The sequence below is a fragment of the Rhopalosiphum maidis genome, chromosome 2 (genome assembly GCF_003676215.2).
Source record: "Rhopalosiphum maidis isolate BTI-1 chromosome 2, ASM367621v3, whole genome shotgun sequence".
Lineage (NCBI taxonomy): Eukaryota > Metazoa > Arthropoda > Insecta > Hemiptera > Aphididae > Rhopalosiphum > Rhopalosiphum maidis.
Window position 1 is genome coordinate 32,892,883 of NC_040878.1, and position 17,203 is coordinate 32,910,085.

The 17,203-nt window shown below is 23.1% G+C and overlaps 1 protein-coding gene across 3 annotated transcripts in view; it reads left to right on the top strand.

The window, feature by feature from the left end:
- LOC113555060 overlaps positions 1–17,203 on the top strand; it is a 179,478-nt gene that overhangs the window by 136,722 nt on the left and 25,553 nt on the right. For all 3 annotated transcript variants that reach the window (XM_026959365.1, XM_026959364.1, XM_026959366.1), the window contains one exon: positions 16,337–16,542. In XM_026959365.1, coding sequence (XP_026815166.1) covers positions 16,337–16,542 — 206 coding nt within the window. The remainder of the gene's footprint in view (positions 1–16,336; positions 16,543–17,203) is intronic.

Genomic DNA, 17,203 nt, shown 5'->3' on the forward strand with positions numbered 1-17,203 from the left:
TAAATCTAAAAAAAAAATAATTTAAAAATTTTTTTGGTAACCAAGTCAATTTTAGTAGGGACAAACGCCGCATGGACGCAACTAGGAGAGAGCTTGGGAGTGCTTAGCACTCCCAATATCAAAATTAGTACTCCCAAATTCTCTATGCTATTTTTTGACAATATTTGTAAAATGTTTGTTTTGATGATTAATAATTTACGAGTATTGACCAGTAATGTTACTGATCGATAATTTATCAAGATATTATAAATGGAAACTTCAAATGCGTTTATTATTATAGATTGTAAGGCGTACAGTATTCACAAATACATAGAATCATAATTTTTTTTAAGAGAACGTAGTACCCACATGTGTTGTCTCCGTCTTACACACGTACGACATGGCAAATTTTCGTTCTCCGGTTTCAGTATTGTACTGTTAGTTTTGATATTAAAGTGAATTTATCTATTATAAAATTTAAAGGTAAGACTATTATCCGGTGCCCCACGTAGCTTTTTAATGATATTATTATTTCTAAGTAAGTTACGATCTTTTTGAAACTGTACATTTTAAAATGATCATAACTGTTAGATCCTTGCAGTTAACAATTGCCTGTGAAATATCTTTTTCTGTAATACGAATAGTGAAGAATTGGCTTCTAATAAGCATGCAACAAAATCGTTTTAAAAATCTAGCTTCAATATGTATTGAAAGAGAAATTACCAATAACATAAATACTGAAAACATTTTAAATAAGTTTGCATTAACTAATAACAGGAAAATTAATTTATTATAACAATAGATGAGTATTATGATATTATATGCCATACTATATTAAACATTTTTTTGTGTGTAATGATTTTGCTTATCATAAATAATGGGGGGGGCTCTCATGTTGTACTATAGGTTTTAGTACTCTCATACATTTTACCCTTGGTGCGCCCATGACAAACGGACACATAATATTATAATGCCGGTAATCTAAACACTACGTTTATAATATAAATTTAAAATCAATAATGCCTTATACACTAATCATAAATAATAAATGAACGACTTGCTTCTAAAACCATTAATAACTAAAGTATGTAATATTATATTCAAATTACATATAAGAAATAAAATATTAAAATAAGTATAGTGTTAGGCGTTAAATATTATGCGTCTTGTCATTAAATATTATCAACACTCACATTACAAGCTACGAGTGATTGATAGGTATAACATGCTCAAGAATTATAGTGTTAACATCATAATAATATATTATATTGATGATTTTAAGTAATACCTTTGCTAGTGATATAGTAATATATTATTATTATGTTAAACTAACTAAGTGGAAGTTATATTAACTAAATATTGATAATTTAAAAATATTATGAATTATAACCAAAATATACCTAAGTATTTAAAAACAAATAAGAAATAATTTATTATTTTATCTATTTTTTTATAACAATATATTTACTATCACTTTTAATTTACAAGACATACATTTTAATTGATATAAATAAATAATTTATGTTTTACTATTAATAAATATCTGTACATCATTTTAATATATTTTAACGTATTAATACACAGTGAAAATGTATTTGTTTTTCCGAAAAATATTTTATAGTTAAATAATTTGATGAAAATGATATTTATAAATTATAAAATCATAATTATTTTATGATTATTATTTAGGTACTATATTATTATACATTATATTTAGTGAATTATACACATTTAAATTGCATATATTTTTCTAAAATTATCATTCAACTTTTAAAAATAATAACGTACAGATAAGTAAAATAATTTAGAGCTAATTGGTTTTCTAATAAAATTAACAGCATTGCATTAAGCTACTGTTTATTTTTTTTGCTTTTATATCTACCATAGACATTAATGTTAAGCTTAAGAAAAACCATATTTGCCTATTATGCATAAAAAAAAACATTGATAATTATTATAGATGATAATCCGACTATATTTTAAATAGTTGCTTTTTCATTAGAATATATCATGAATAAAAATAAACAACTTATGGGTAATCGTTATCGATATAATATAACCATTACCCATGGTCAATAATATCAATATATTCTATAAATATATTTTCTTATTCCAGACATAGTTAATCAAAATAAAATATATACTCATAGATAAGATAAAAATAGCCAGGTATTCGGTGCACACAAAATTCATGTAAATAGAATAATAACAATTATCGAAGCTATGATATAGGAATAATAATAATAATAAAAAAAAATTATAGTGAAAAATGTTAAGACATCGCATTAGGTGTCATGAATAAAAAATCTATAATTCGATTTATTATTAGTAAACATTCGCAATTATACATGATGACATTTATCAAATACAAAATTTACAAATTAGGTCCATGTATAAAATATCATATTTTAAGTATGGAATTAACCAACAATAAAACAAGCATAAATATTATCATTGCATAAAGTAAAACTATGACTATTATTTATAAATCAATATGTTTTTTTATTTACTTTTATTTATATTTTAAGTACTACTATATATTTATTATAAATAATATGCTTATTGCTTAATCATCGTTTTGTTTTCCAAAATTTAGTTAACAGTTGATATATTTATCATATTATTTACAGTTTACATTATGCGGATCATAAAGTGTACCTATTGCTAAACCTCCGTATTATTGTTAGGTACACACGAACATTACGGTACCTAGTCGATTACACGAAGCAACAACTTGTAGTAATGATGGGTATCAGAATAATAATCATGTAAATGCTGTATAGCAACCGCTTGTAGGTTGGTAATCTCGAATTTCACGTGTAATGTGGATAGGTCAAATATATAATTTTATTTTCCACGTTATTCAGATGATTTTGACGTCACATGCAAAACCGATAATACCCGTAACATAATGTATATACATTACACATATCTATATAATGTTTTATACACATATTACGTATGCGATTATTAAGCACAGCGGACACTTTTGAAATGGGGGCGAAGGGGAGCAAATGTAAAATATATTATTTATTTAGGCCACCGTAAGTCGCAGGGAAACGGGGAATGCGTGCGCTTGTGTTATCACATCGTATTATAGTTGGCAGGCCATATAGTGATCGATATAACGCTTTCCGAACAGCATATCGAATGACAACAGGTAGAGATGGTACCATTTTTACCACGCTAGCCACGAAATAATAACTTGTCTACCTATCTATTGTATATCTACTTGTTATCAGATATAATTCTCCACCCATCGTAGATGTTACCTCGAGTGAAGTATCGATGGTTGTGGACAATATTACGCAAAACAAGTATCTATAACGGGGTGCATAAATATTTTGTATTATATTACATCTAATCGAATATTTTTTATTATAATATAAATTATAGATGGGTATTGTGTATAATTCAGAGACAGAATATCATTAAATTAAATTGCGTTAGAATATGTGTTTAAAAATCATAAAAAATACATTTATCTCGAATCTCAATAAATTTTATCACTTAATACCATTATTACATATATAATCACAAATTAAAATAATAATATTTATGAACTACTATTGCTAAATATATTATTTTAATGGTAGTTATATTCGCATTACTGACTTTAATTTTATTTCATTGCTATTCAAACAGAGTGAAACATAATTAAATAATAATATAAATTAGTATTTTATGAAATTATTTCAATCTTTAATCAATACTGAAATGCTATGATTATTCTTTAACTAATCACTACTATTAAAATCAAATCATAAGCATATCAAATATTCTGTAAAAAGAATAAATAATATAGATATAAATAAATTACTTAAATACCTATAATTATTCCTCCATCGCTATATCAGTAATGATGCTATTTTATTACTGTTTTCAATAAATATACCTTAAATATAAAAAATATTTTTGTTACTTCATATATTTATAACTACTTCCATGTATAATCAAACAAAATATAGAACTTTTATTTTTTATATTATCTTTTGTAGCGTTAAAGAGATTTTATTTAATATTTAATGCCTTAGTTTATTGAATACAAATGTGCATATACTAAACTAAACAGAATATTACAAAATTGATATGTAAAGAAGATCGTCGAAATTGATATGAACTCAAATTTGTATTCTTGGATTGTAACAGCAATAATAATCAAACAGTCAAATACTAATCCCTTCCTTGAAATAATTTATACAAATGCATAAAATAACTAACTTAATAAGTTGAAAACCAATAAGTGTTTAATTGGTGTTTATTCTTAAACTAATTATTATTTTTCACGTCATACAAAACCAAAACGCTGTTCATTATATAACAATATTATAAAGATACATAACATAAAACAAAATTTCTTATATAGTTTTGTATAATTTATTAAAGAATTATTTCAGTTTTAAAATCTAAATTACTTAATATGAATACATTTTTTGTACTCGGAGATTTAGCTAGAACTTTCATGAATATACTGAACTATTAACTTTTATTTTTGCCTATTTTATATAGATTCTTTCATTTTAATAATACATACTTGAAATTATATTTAATACAACATATTTTTATAATTTATAATTAAACTTTTCTTTTAATAGTAATTCATTACTATACTAAAACTGATTTGTAATACCTAAAATATATTTTATATTTAAATTATTTTTTTTAATTGATGAGCTAAATTATAAATCACAAATATTTTATATAAATATGTTGTTGATATAATATAATACTATTAATAAAAAAAAACATAATTAAATGTTAAAGGGTGATTGAACCTAAATATTAACTTACAATGATTCTGAAATAAAATCGTATCTTTAAAGAAAACTTTGCGCATATGATGACAAAGTAGTTATTTCATATGTTTCCCTTATTTCTAAAATCCAAAAAAGTATTGTAAATCTTCATCATTAATATCACACAACAGATTTAAGTTGTTTTTACCGGGCCCAGTGGAGATATTTAAAGTTTTCATCACGTGAATGGTTTAAAACTTTCACATTAGAGATACTTGAAAAATATGTTATTATTATTGTGTTGTTTTAAAAAGCATTAAGCTATATCTACTTACAGTTCAAACTAAAAATTCTTAACTAAAGTTTCATTATCATAAACAACACTTTTAGAATGTTTTTGCAACTCTAGACTTCAATTAATTCTATAAAACAAAATTCGATTGGAAACAAAACTAAATACTGCATTTAAAATATAAAAATAAAATGTTTCCTAGTCACATTATACACATAAAAAATAACAAAAAATAATATTCACCGTTCATAGTCTATTTAAGTATTTTTAAGTGATCTAAAGAAAATTTAATATTTTAAAATTAGTCAGACATTAATTTTAATTGTACCCATTGAAAATATTATATTAGTTTATAATTTTATAATTTAAATGTTGTTTTAATAATTTTTAAACTATGCTGAGCATAATTAAACAAAAGCTTAAAAGTAAAAATTAAAAATGTACTAAAACTAAAATCCCAACCAAATATACAACTGATATAAGCTATATATTATAATCTACTGCTACTAATATCTCTTTCTTTAGTTAGTTACAATTATAGTATTACATAGAAAGTAAAATCGTTTTTAATATGTTATTATTATTATTTCTTGACGATATTTTAAAATACTGCAAAATGTATTTAAATACTATTTATTTGATTCATTATTCACTTATTTAAACTTAGATGTTTTTTTTTTTTTTATGTATCTACAAAACACAAAACATTATATTAAATAAGAACAAATATTACATTTGTTATTAATATTATAATAGGAAACTACCAAAAAAGGATATTTTAAGAATTGTATGATGTAGGTAGGTATTATAAATATTACTGAACACTATCTACTAAAGATTTCAAGATAAACTTTGAACACGTTCGACTTTATTATTTTGAAAAACTTTAATAACAAAATGGAAAATACGTTTGGATAAGGTTATAAGTTATATTAAGAATCAGCTAGTCAGCTATAAACTAATGTCATAATACAGAATTCAATGCATTTCTTAATTTTATTTTATTTTTTTTTATTATTATTATTATTATTATTATTTGCCAGAAGAAAGAACTCGAACTATAATAAGTTTTATTTTATTTTAAAACCATCAAAAAATAATATTAGAATTGAGAAATGAATAATGCATTTTGATAGTGTACTTTAATTCGAATTTCGCAATAATTGTATAGGCATTTGATTACGCCGAGATAAAAAAAAATTATTTCAACATAAGTTAAAAGTTAAATATATAGTTTTATTTTACTAGAATTTCAAGGTAATTTCGGGATATTAAATAAACTATACTTGAAAGGTATTGAAAAAGTAAAGTAATACAACCCTGCTAAGATGAATTGTAAACGTATTACACATTTAAACATATATAGAGTTATTCGTGCGTAAATGTGAACGTAGCATATTAAATTATTCTTATAAGTGCCTACTTCTTATAATATCATAGGATTATTAAACTGTTTCTTGTTGATAATATAAACTTAAAAGAACCTAAAGGTTAACTGCTAATTGATAGTTATCGTCCTACTCAGAAAGATATTTTTAAATTATCAACAACCAATTGGAAAGTAAATATAGTACTTTTGGCACTTCATAAGAAAGTGCATTCACATAATATAATATTTTTTAAATTAAAATATAATATATTCATTTTCAAATGAATATTTTATTTTAAGGTGAACATATTTTTTAATTAATAAAAATAGTTAATCACGAATACATGTGTCAGTATCTTTTTACAATTTATTACAGAACATTAGAATTTATGTACAAAGCAATAATTACACACAATACATTAACTATAAATCATAAATAATATTTCAAACTTTTAATATAATATTATGTACATAATATAATTTATGTAATTTTATTTATTAACAACTATATAGTTAACTTTTATTTTTAAATAATAATCTAACCAATTTTTACTTAAAAATTACATTTAAAATAATATAAATGAATTTTATATTTAAAAATTGATTAGTTGTTGTCCCTAATATTATATTAACACGTTGGTAATGTAAACTAATAAGGGATTGATCAAATGAAAATAATTTTAAAACGGAACAATGCATTTAAAAATTTGAGATTTATGTGTTTTATTAAAAACAGCTTGTATTTCTATAAGATTAAATGATATAGTCTATTTCAATATTGGTAATCGTGTTCGTGTTGTTTACTGTTTTTATATGATATTCTCAGTATTCCCACACGTTTATTTTGGAACAACTATAGGAAACGTGCTGAAAATTTATCCATGAAAGTGGTTGAAACTCATGTTCAAATTTCATCTACTTTAAACAATAATAATAAAAAAAAATATACAGTTTTTCTGAAAAAATTATTTTTTTTTTTAGTCTCTAAAAATAATTTTAAAGAAAACACTATAGATATTATAATTTTGGGTATGAGACTTCTATTCTTTCCTTCTTGTCATTTGTATTTTACATACGAATACATTAATGAAGGTGAAGAGTGAACACAAAGGTCCACACATTTCCGATCAGACGAACAGCAAACAAAGTTCAAATACATATATAAGTTAAGGGCTAAGTGATGTAGAAACAGCATGTAGATTTTAAAATTCCTAGTGGGGTTATTTTTACTTTGCGTTCTAGTTTGTCCTTTTACAATAAAAACCTCTTTATACTACCAACACGGGAACCCCGATAACCCCTAAGGTATCCTATTTTATCGAAGTCGGACACTAATAGTTATTATTTAATTATTTTATCGGATCGAAGTACTAATATTTGATGTTAATAGATTATAATAAAGTATTACTCAAGTAAAAAAAAAAAAATTTAAAAATATCCCCATATTTTAGAGTTATTAAATTATCCTGTAGAATTAATTTAGTGCTCTGCAAAAATCTTTATAAAATGAATTTTACTAGGTAGGTACTTATTGGATTATTTGAAGCTATGTTAATATAACAACAAAAAAAAATTTTAAAAATGTAACAAATGGTATATTAGAAAATTAAAAAAAAAACACTAAACCAAAGTAACTATAATAAATTTAAAGTCTTATAAAAAATTCAATATTACATATTTTATTGGAAACTTATGTATAATATAAATAATAAATTGTTTTTTGTAGGATTTTTACAATTTATTGAGGCATTAATAATAGGCATAGTTTTACTTATACCTAGATTGATACATTAACATTAATACATCTTTTTCAAATGAATAAATTCTAGCATCTTCATTCAATTATAAGTCGGCAACAATATTTTGACATATACACAAAGTATAATTAAACAGTGTAATATCATCCAATTTATATACATATTTAAAAACATTGCATAGATAGTATAACCGATTGAGCATTAAATAAAATAAGTATTGATACAATATGTTCATATTTGATTGCTATGTTCAAGTTTTATTTGTTTAACTGTTATAAAATAGAAATTCTGATACTCTGATCTATTCTTACATCCGCGTAAAGCACATCGTCGTATAAAATCAGTTCTTGTATATGGAAAAAATATTATGCAGTTACAGTTAGCAAAAATATTTTTGCATAAAATACTCATAAGAAGTATTTTATATTTTTAGAATATACAACGTACCTTTAGTATATGCAATAGTGATTTATGAATAAATAGCCGAAGAAAAAAACCATTATAACAATTGGCAGGCACGAGCTCTTAAGGTGTCGAGAAAAGTACATATAAAATATCTACAGCATCAAAATTAAATTTGTATATACAGAAAAGTAGTGTTTCGTCCCTAGAGAATAACGTAATTTCACATACCTATGTGTACGTATATAAAATAATCTAAATATTTTCTCAGTGAGTATTCATGTTCTTTTTTTGTTTTTAATGGAAAAAATTTGTGTACACATACAAAACACTTTTAACGGCTTATCTTGGTAACAAAAACTGGCTACAAATCATTAAGTTTACGATACACCAATCAAGTCAAAAAAACGTAAGCACCTAAGTTTTTAATTATTCCAATTACTAAGAAATTTGTTCCATTAACTTTTGTTTAATATATAATCGTTTTATTAAACTTAATTCACTATTTTTTACTCAATTTCAAATAATTTCAAATAATTCTACATAATATATGAGCGCTTAACTAATAATCTATTACTACCGGGTATTAACTAAATATTTATATTATATAATGTATACACAAATTCACGTTTTATATTATTTTAATGAAAAATAAATTCTCAATAAAATCGGTATTGAGTTCATTACTGTTAAATTGACTAAACTATATACTTTAATAAAGTTGAGTAGTTAATTGTCTTCGTAGATACTTATTGAGTATAAATGCCATTTCCATAGTCATAAAATGAGTATAAAAACTACGTATTTAAATATTTTGTTCACATGATTAATTAACATTAACATGTATATTTTAAATTATGCGTTCTATCTTCAACACATATACTGTGTGCCTTAGATGAAAAAAAACGCTCATGCTAATATTTTAGAAGAAAGTATGCGATGTTATTATGTTAGGTAACTACCAGGGCTATCATTAAGAAATCTAAATTAGTTTTTATTGGTTTAAATTTCGTTTATTTGTTTTAGTTACTCAAAAAAATTCCACATTTTTTAAAATTTGATATTATTTCTTATTATTTTTATCTAATTCAACATTTTTTTTTTAAATCTAATATTATTTCAAGGTATCATTTTGAAATATTTTAATGTAGCCTATATTTGTGTACAGGAAATAAATAAATCTTAGAATTATTTTCATTATTATTTTTTAGATAAAAAAAATATTCTACAAAAAACGTATCACCGAAATTATCAGGGTTTGGTTTAAGGTATACTTAATTATAGAAATCTTTAAAAATATTTTTACATTAAAGCATTGAAATATAAATACTTTAGAATATCCGAGAAAATATTTTTATATTTTTATAGTAGTTATATGCCAATTAAATAGATAAGTTTTTATAAAAACATTATAATGGTGTTTCATAAATAATTTATTATTTTATTTTATAAATTAAGTGATAATATTAAGAAATTTATTATGATCACTATTATATAGTTAAAACTCTACATATCTATTATCTGTAATAGTTGATCAAGAAAACAACATTTTAATTATTATTTAAATATTTAATATTACTAACATGACTAATTTTTATCTAAGTAAACTATTACCTTGGATTATTCATTAAAGAATTAATATCAGTTGTCATAACAACAATAAATCAAACAAAAAAGTTCCATGATTATAATATAAATAAAAAAAAAGATTAATAAAACAGCTATATATTTTCGTATGTTTGAACCCTTTTTGTATACATATTTTGCAAAATTATATTATAATATCAATTTCCAATTTATAAAAAATACAATTAAAAATCTAAAAATCTAATATATCACATATAAATCTGAAAAATAGAATAAACTTTTATTTACATTTTCATATTTACACTACGTTTAACCGTACAATATTTTTATTTGTTTAAATTATTTTTACTTCAATATAAATTAATAAATTCTTTCCCCTGAATACAACTTTATAGATCAATACTTTTTTAAGTTTATTATATAATAATATATTTAGATTACCTTAAATATAATTATCGGAATTGGTTGTTGAAACAATACAATAAATATCGAAACTAATTTTTATAATTTTTAGACATAAACGATATGTAATCGAATGTAATAATAATATGTAATTAATAGTTATAAGAATTTATTAATTAATAACAAATATTATAAATATTTATTTACACATTAAATTATCAATTTACAATGGAAATATGATTATTTGAAAAATAAATGTATATTATATTAGATATTTTAAATTTTGAGCAGAACGATGAATGTACCGATTTTTTTTTTTTATTTTGTGTCTATTTATACACGGCAAGAGTCGAAAGAATGCTTTAATTTTCAACTTATAGAACGGTTCTATTTAGAAAATTCTAGTCAGTATTTTTCAAAATAATCTGGGATAAAACTTATTGGGGTAACTTAAAACTTGTATGTATATTACGAATTTTACTAAATAACCTAATGATATTTTCTAAATATTTTGATTAATTTAAAAATATTATCTATTTATCTATGAATTTAATCACACTGTTTTACGTCAAAGTGGAATTAATTTACAAGTCAATTACAATAATACAATAATATGGTATAAACTATTATTATTATACTAGTTAAATATTAAGAATATAATAAATGCTATGGTTTAAGGAATAATTAAATCTACTTACCTAATAATACTAAAATAAATCATTTTAATAGGTATATCAAAGCACATAACGTGACAGACCATCTCCGCACAGAATTGTGTTTTTTTAAACAATTATAAATCATTGAATTAAAATTTAATACATATTATGCATATATTACAATAACCCACTCAACACCTAATAATTATTTGCCTCATAGAAAGATACTCACATCTTATAATCAAGCTTGAACACATTAATACATGATACGTTTTCATGTTTACATAATTAATTTTAATCAATTTTTAAAATTAGCTCAAGAAATAATAAATCATAAAAGCTTTATTATTTTACTGTTAGGTTCATATGCTTATACCAAATATCTGTGCCCTTTGTAGTTGAGTCTATTATTATCTAAATGTTTACTAAGACCTCGAACTACAATCATAATTAACTATAATTTGTTGTGTGCTTACTTTTGTTTATACATTCATTTATACGACAATGCCAAAATAACTCGAGCAACCCGATACAACTATGTAATTAATTTAAACGAAAATAACACAGCTCATCACTAACATAAATATTTCTAACGAATCTGACATAAGGAAATAATATAGACATGTCGAATGTTAGACTAAATAGCTATCTTTAAACTCAAATTATTTTTCTATTTTTATGAAAAAAAATTTCAATTCTAGCAATGCACTCCTTACCTAACCTTTTTTTAGATTTATTCTTGTTTATTAAATTCTTATTGTTTATTTCCTAATCAGAAAAATAAATATATATATATATATTATTTTTAATACAATATATAATATTTGAATTTACCCTTTTGATAACTTTACAATACATTTTATAATCATTCATAAAATCATATAAAAAAATAACATTTAAAAATATTTCCTTAAGATTAAAATTAAACTTTAAGTAATTTACTCGGCCTAACCTAATACCAAATCTCAGTTTTGAGAAATCTTAAGGTATTTTTGAAAATATTATATTATTACTTAAATCTTCCTTAGATCTTCCTACTTTTGGTGAATAATTTTTCTAAATAATAATAATTTATCTAAATAACCTATATTCGCTTTGAACGAACTTTAAATAAGTATAATACAATTTATTTTGTCGACTTTCAATTAATGGTAGTTTACCTATAATTTTCTTGTTTGTTCAACACTAAATTTTAAATCGTAACATTTCCAAAAAATATTTATTTACTCAAATTGAATTTTCGACTTAAGAATTTGAATAATACAATTTAATTATATCACGTATTATTGATATATAAATATGAAAATATTATAATTATAATTAGTTTTAAAATAATACTAAAAATAAAAAAAATTAAAATTATAAAATTTACCAACCATGTGAATTAATAGTTAATACAATAATTGATAATATAATAATAAGTTACAAAGCAATTCATGTTATTAAAAATTATTTTTTTTTTTTTTATGTGAAATTTAAACAATATTTAAATACTAACAAAATCGGAGAAAGACTTTAATAAAATTAAAAATTATTTATTTTATTTTATTATTAAATTTAACTTTGCATTTAACAATAATTCAATTATAATAATTTATACAACCTGATACCTGATGTACAAGTTTGGTTGTTATAATTCCAAAAGTCTGATACTGTTCAATGAATATTAATAACAATTATGGCGCAGTTTCTTCTTTACCATCACTGTACAAGCCCAGGGAGGCAGAAGACGAACTTAATAACGAATCCAATAGTGGAATAATTAATTAAATTTTACGATGTAGACAAACTGTAATAATTAGGTAATGAATCTTTTACTGTTTATGAACGTGTGACCATCTGTATTGTATTATATATTATAATTTATTGTGTGCTATTGCATTAAAATTGAATTGAATTTAAGGTAATAATAAATATGGTGCGTAATTTAACATTGATATTAATATGCTAATTTCCGACATTTAATTTGTGTTATTTGAATTATACTTTATTCAGCTGTTCTTTTGTGTTAATGTCTGTAATATTCTGTAAAATAATTTTCGATTTATGAAATAGATATGTATATAAGTTATAGAAACACTTAGATGTTTTTATTGTTTTATTTTATTCATCTTAAATTAACATGTAATTTTAATAATTTCTAGTTTGCATTTGAAATTATGAAAATCGTTCAAAGAAAATACCTTGGTATTTACCATAAACTATACATATCAGATATTTTTTATTTTGTGTATTACAAAATTAAAATGAAGAAAATATATACATGTATCATTATAAAATGCAAGTAGGATCATACTCAATGCATAAAAAAATGTAATGTGAAATATTTTTTTACACAGGAAATGGTTATTTTTTTCTTTTTATTATTATTTTAAATGAAATTGAATGGTGACCTGAAAATAGTTTCTTTGGTTCTCTTGGGGAATTTAAATTATTCTACAGTAGCACTTTTAACGTTTGTGCGTGTTCAATTGACGCGATTGAAACCACCGTGTTATGTTATGTACGGACATGTGTGGACCATAAGGTTCTTACAGAACCTTTTTTTTTTATAGTTATCTCACTCGTCTATGTTTGAATACCTATATTGATGGTATGGACATAATAAAATATGAAGATTTTGGAAATTTTCTTTGTCTTTTTTATGACTAATGCTCGCTTAAATTAATAGAGAAATAGCTATCTATGCAAAAATACAACTTAACATTTTGTAAACTTTTAACATACAAAACCATACAATACAATAAACCCGGGAAATAAAACTAAAATTTCTCCAGTAACTTAAAGATGTTTTATATCTATATATATATATATATATATTGAAAAACCATTACTTTCAAACTGCATATAGCTATATTTTATTTTCGTATCAGATTAAACGTCAGTAGGTTAACTAACAATATTTTCAATATAGGTGTTAGTATCTCGATAAAATATTAAATGGTATAATAAAATATTTTTCAGTCTTAATATTACATTCCACAGTATTTTAAAATATCAACATGTCATTTATGGTTCTTGTATAACAATAACAAACTAACAGCTTTTTAATATTAAACACAATATTATATAAATTGCATTCATTTATTTATGTTTACAGTTTTTTCATGCTATTAAAATTAATAATAGTTATAAAATATTTAAACTTTGTATCATTCTATAAAGATTTATTTTTATTTTTTATAAAAATATTTCTTCAGTTTCAAATTCGAAGCATTTGAAAAATTACAAAATGATTTATTAAATATTGTAGTTTATAGATATTAACATTATTAATAGTCCATGAAATACTATAAAATAAAATACAATATGATAATATAAAGGTTATGTCAGGAAAATATTATTTTGCTATATCAATAATATTTGAATTATGTTAAAACTTTTGACTAGATATTATAAAACACATTTAACCTAACCTAAAATATGTTTTTCTTTGATTATAAACTTATATTTAAAATGTATTTAATTTTTAAATAAATAATAACTATGATATATAAGAATTAATCGCAATTTATATTTGATACATTAAGAAAGATATTAGACTCCTCTTTTTCTATATTATGGCATAAATACAACTTATATATTATAGGTACTTATATAGCTTACCGATAATATCGTAATTATTATATAAACTCGTGATATTTTGATATTCTGTGGGTTTAATGCATATTGAATATCAAATGTTTATCTTTGTACTGAATTTTATATATTTTTTGTATTATATCATTTTCCTCTCGATCAAATAATAGCTTTCTCTATTCATCTTATCGTTTAGATATTCTATACTATAATAAATACTATTAACACCTCATCATTGTTAGATTATAATATTGTTAACTCAAATGTTTTTTTTTTTTTATATATTATAAAATAAACAATTATTTTAAATTATAATTTAAACATCAAATAGACATAAATATCGTTTCATTCTCGTATTTTTCCTCTGTGTAGAAGCGAATATTCTTAAATTATTATAATAGTGTAAATCAAACTTCCATAAATATTTTAAAAGCTAGAAAACATATAAAAATAAGAGCAGTCAGTATCAGAGTTAAAAAAATATATCTTATTGTATTTTAGGTCATATTACATGAATACTACTTATTAATATATTAACAGTTAACATATTATATTAAACTAATCATTAAAAAATAAATTTATCCTTTTCACTAAAAATGTAATGAAAATATTTATTTTTTCTCGTCTGAACTATAAGTTACGATACTGAGAATTAAAGTAATCTGAATATCATAACTTTTATAGTCTTTAGTGTGGAATATTGAATACACTTTAAGTTCAAAGTCAAAGAAAAGTATAAATATTAAAAAGCGTTTTTAATAATCTAATAAGAAGATGTATAGATTGTAATTATCTTATAAACAAATTGTATTGAAATATTTAAATAAACATTTTCAAATTATTTTAATTTACAAAACTTCGTTGAATCAATAATGGAATATGTTCAGTAAGACCCATTATCTCCTTGAAGATTAAATAAAATAATATATACCTATAGATAAAAACTAAATAAAAATAATCAGTAGACTACTTTTTATTATTATACGTAGAGCTGATTGTGAAGTTCGTAGAACATATATCAAAAGTTTTATGGCTGTCCCAACTACGTATAACGCCACACCGCTATTAAATATATATATATATTTATAATTTATATATAAAAACTGGTAAAGTCGCTTTACTTTGAAGAGAGAAAACAACAGTTTTGCTATAATTGAGCAGCTGTAATGTTTAGTTAAGTATTCATCTAAAAAGTATTAAATTCACATACACTTCTTTTTAATAAATAAAAAAGATTTAAAAAATAGTTTAGGCATAAATAATTTATAGTGCGTCGTACATACTCTTGTAGCTTCAACGTCTTTGCGCTGAAAGACTAAATTCTGCAATGCAAATATATATACAGAACATCGTGCTTATAAATTCATAGCGTCAACTGTGAGGTAAGTTAAAATTTCACAACTTCCGTCAAAGAGACACTGTGAATAGAAACGGAGGACCTAGCGCACGTCCACACACACACACACACACACACACACACACACACACACACATTCATATGTATACATGTATCATAATAATAATATATGCTTAAACGTGGTCACTGACGCATGACATTTTTGACATTTCATCTTCAGATTGCAATGACCTATTCGAATTATCGGCCGTCGTACCCAGGTACGCCAAACTGGGGGAGACAGTGGTGCTCAAATGTAACCACACGGTGGTTGAAAACCAACTTTACAAGGTCCAGTGGACCAAAAGCGGTGACAAATTGTTCCAGTATATCAGAGGACGTGTACCACCGTACATCAATCATACAATTCCTGGAGCAAAACTTGACGTAAGTGATCCACATATTTGTTTTTTCTTATTAGTATTACTATTATACCTTTTTTTCTTTGTATTATCGTAACTGGGATGGAAACTGCATAAATATTGCTCTTAATCACAATATTTGTTGTACTAAAAATCATATATACAATAAAGCACCAATTGTTAGCAGTACATTTTAAAAGGTCTGGTAGTTTCCAGGACAATTCCACTGTCATCTGCAAAAGTTGATTTACTAGCTTTGTTGGCCGACTGGAGTCTGCCACTCTCAAAGCCTCGTACTAAAAATTTCCCTAACTGGTTATATCTCACTATTCATAGAACTCGTGCAGATTCTGCCATGATCATAGTTCTCCCGAGATTCCACAGGAAAATGGATAAAGGGACTTGGTTGGGTGTATCATCTATTAATTAAATAACGTGAAACTATGAGTTATTATTATGATGTAACTGATCAAAAATAGTATAATATTGAGGACGAGATTTAATTATATTATTTCGGTACTATTTGAATTCACATGGGGTTATCTAGAGGAAAACGACTGGTGTAAATTATGCGAGCAGTAAAATATTACTTGAAAAATAAGAACCACAAAAAAATAGATTACAATTTTTTTAGATACATCTAAAAAAAAATATAAATTAAAATTAAGACAAATTTAGTTATTTTA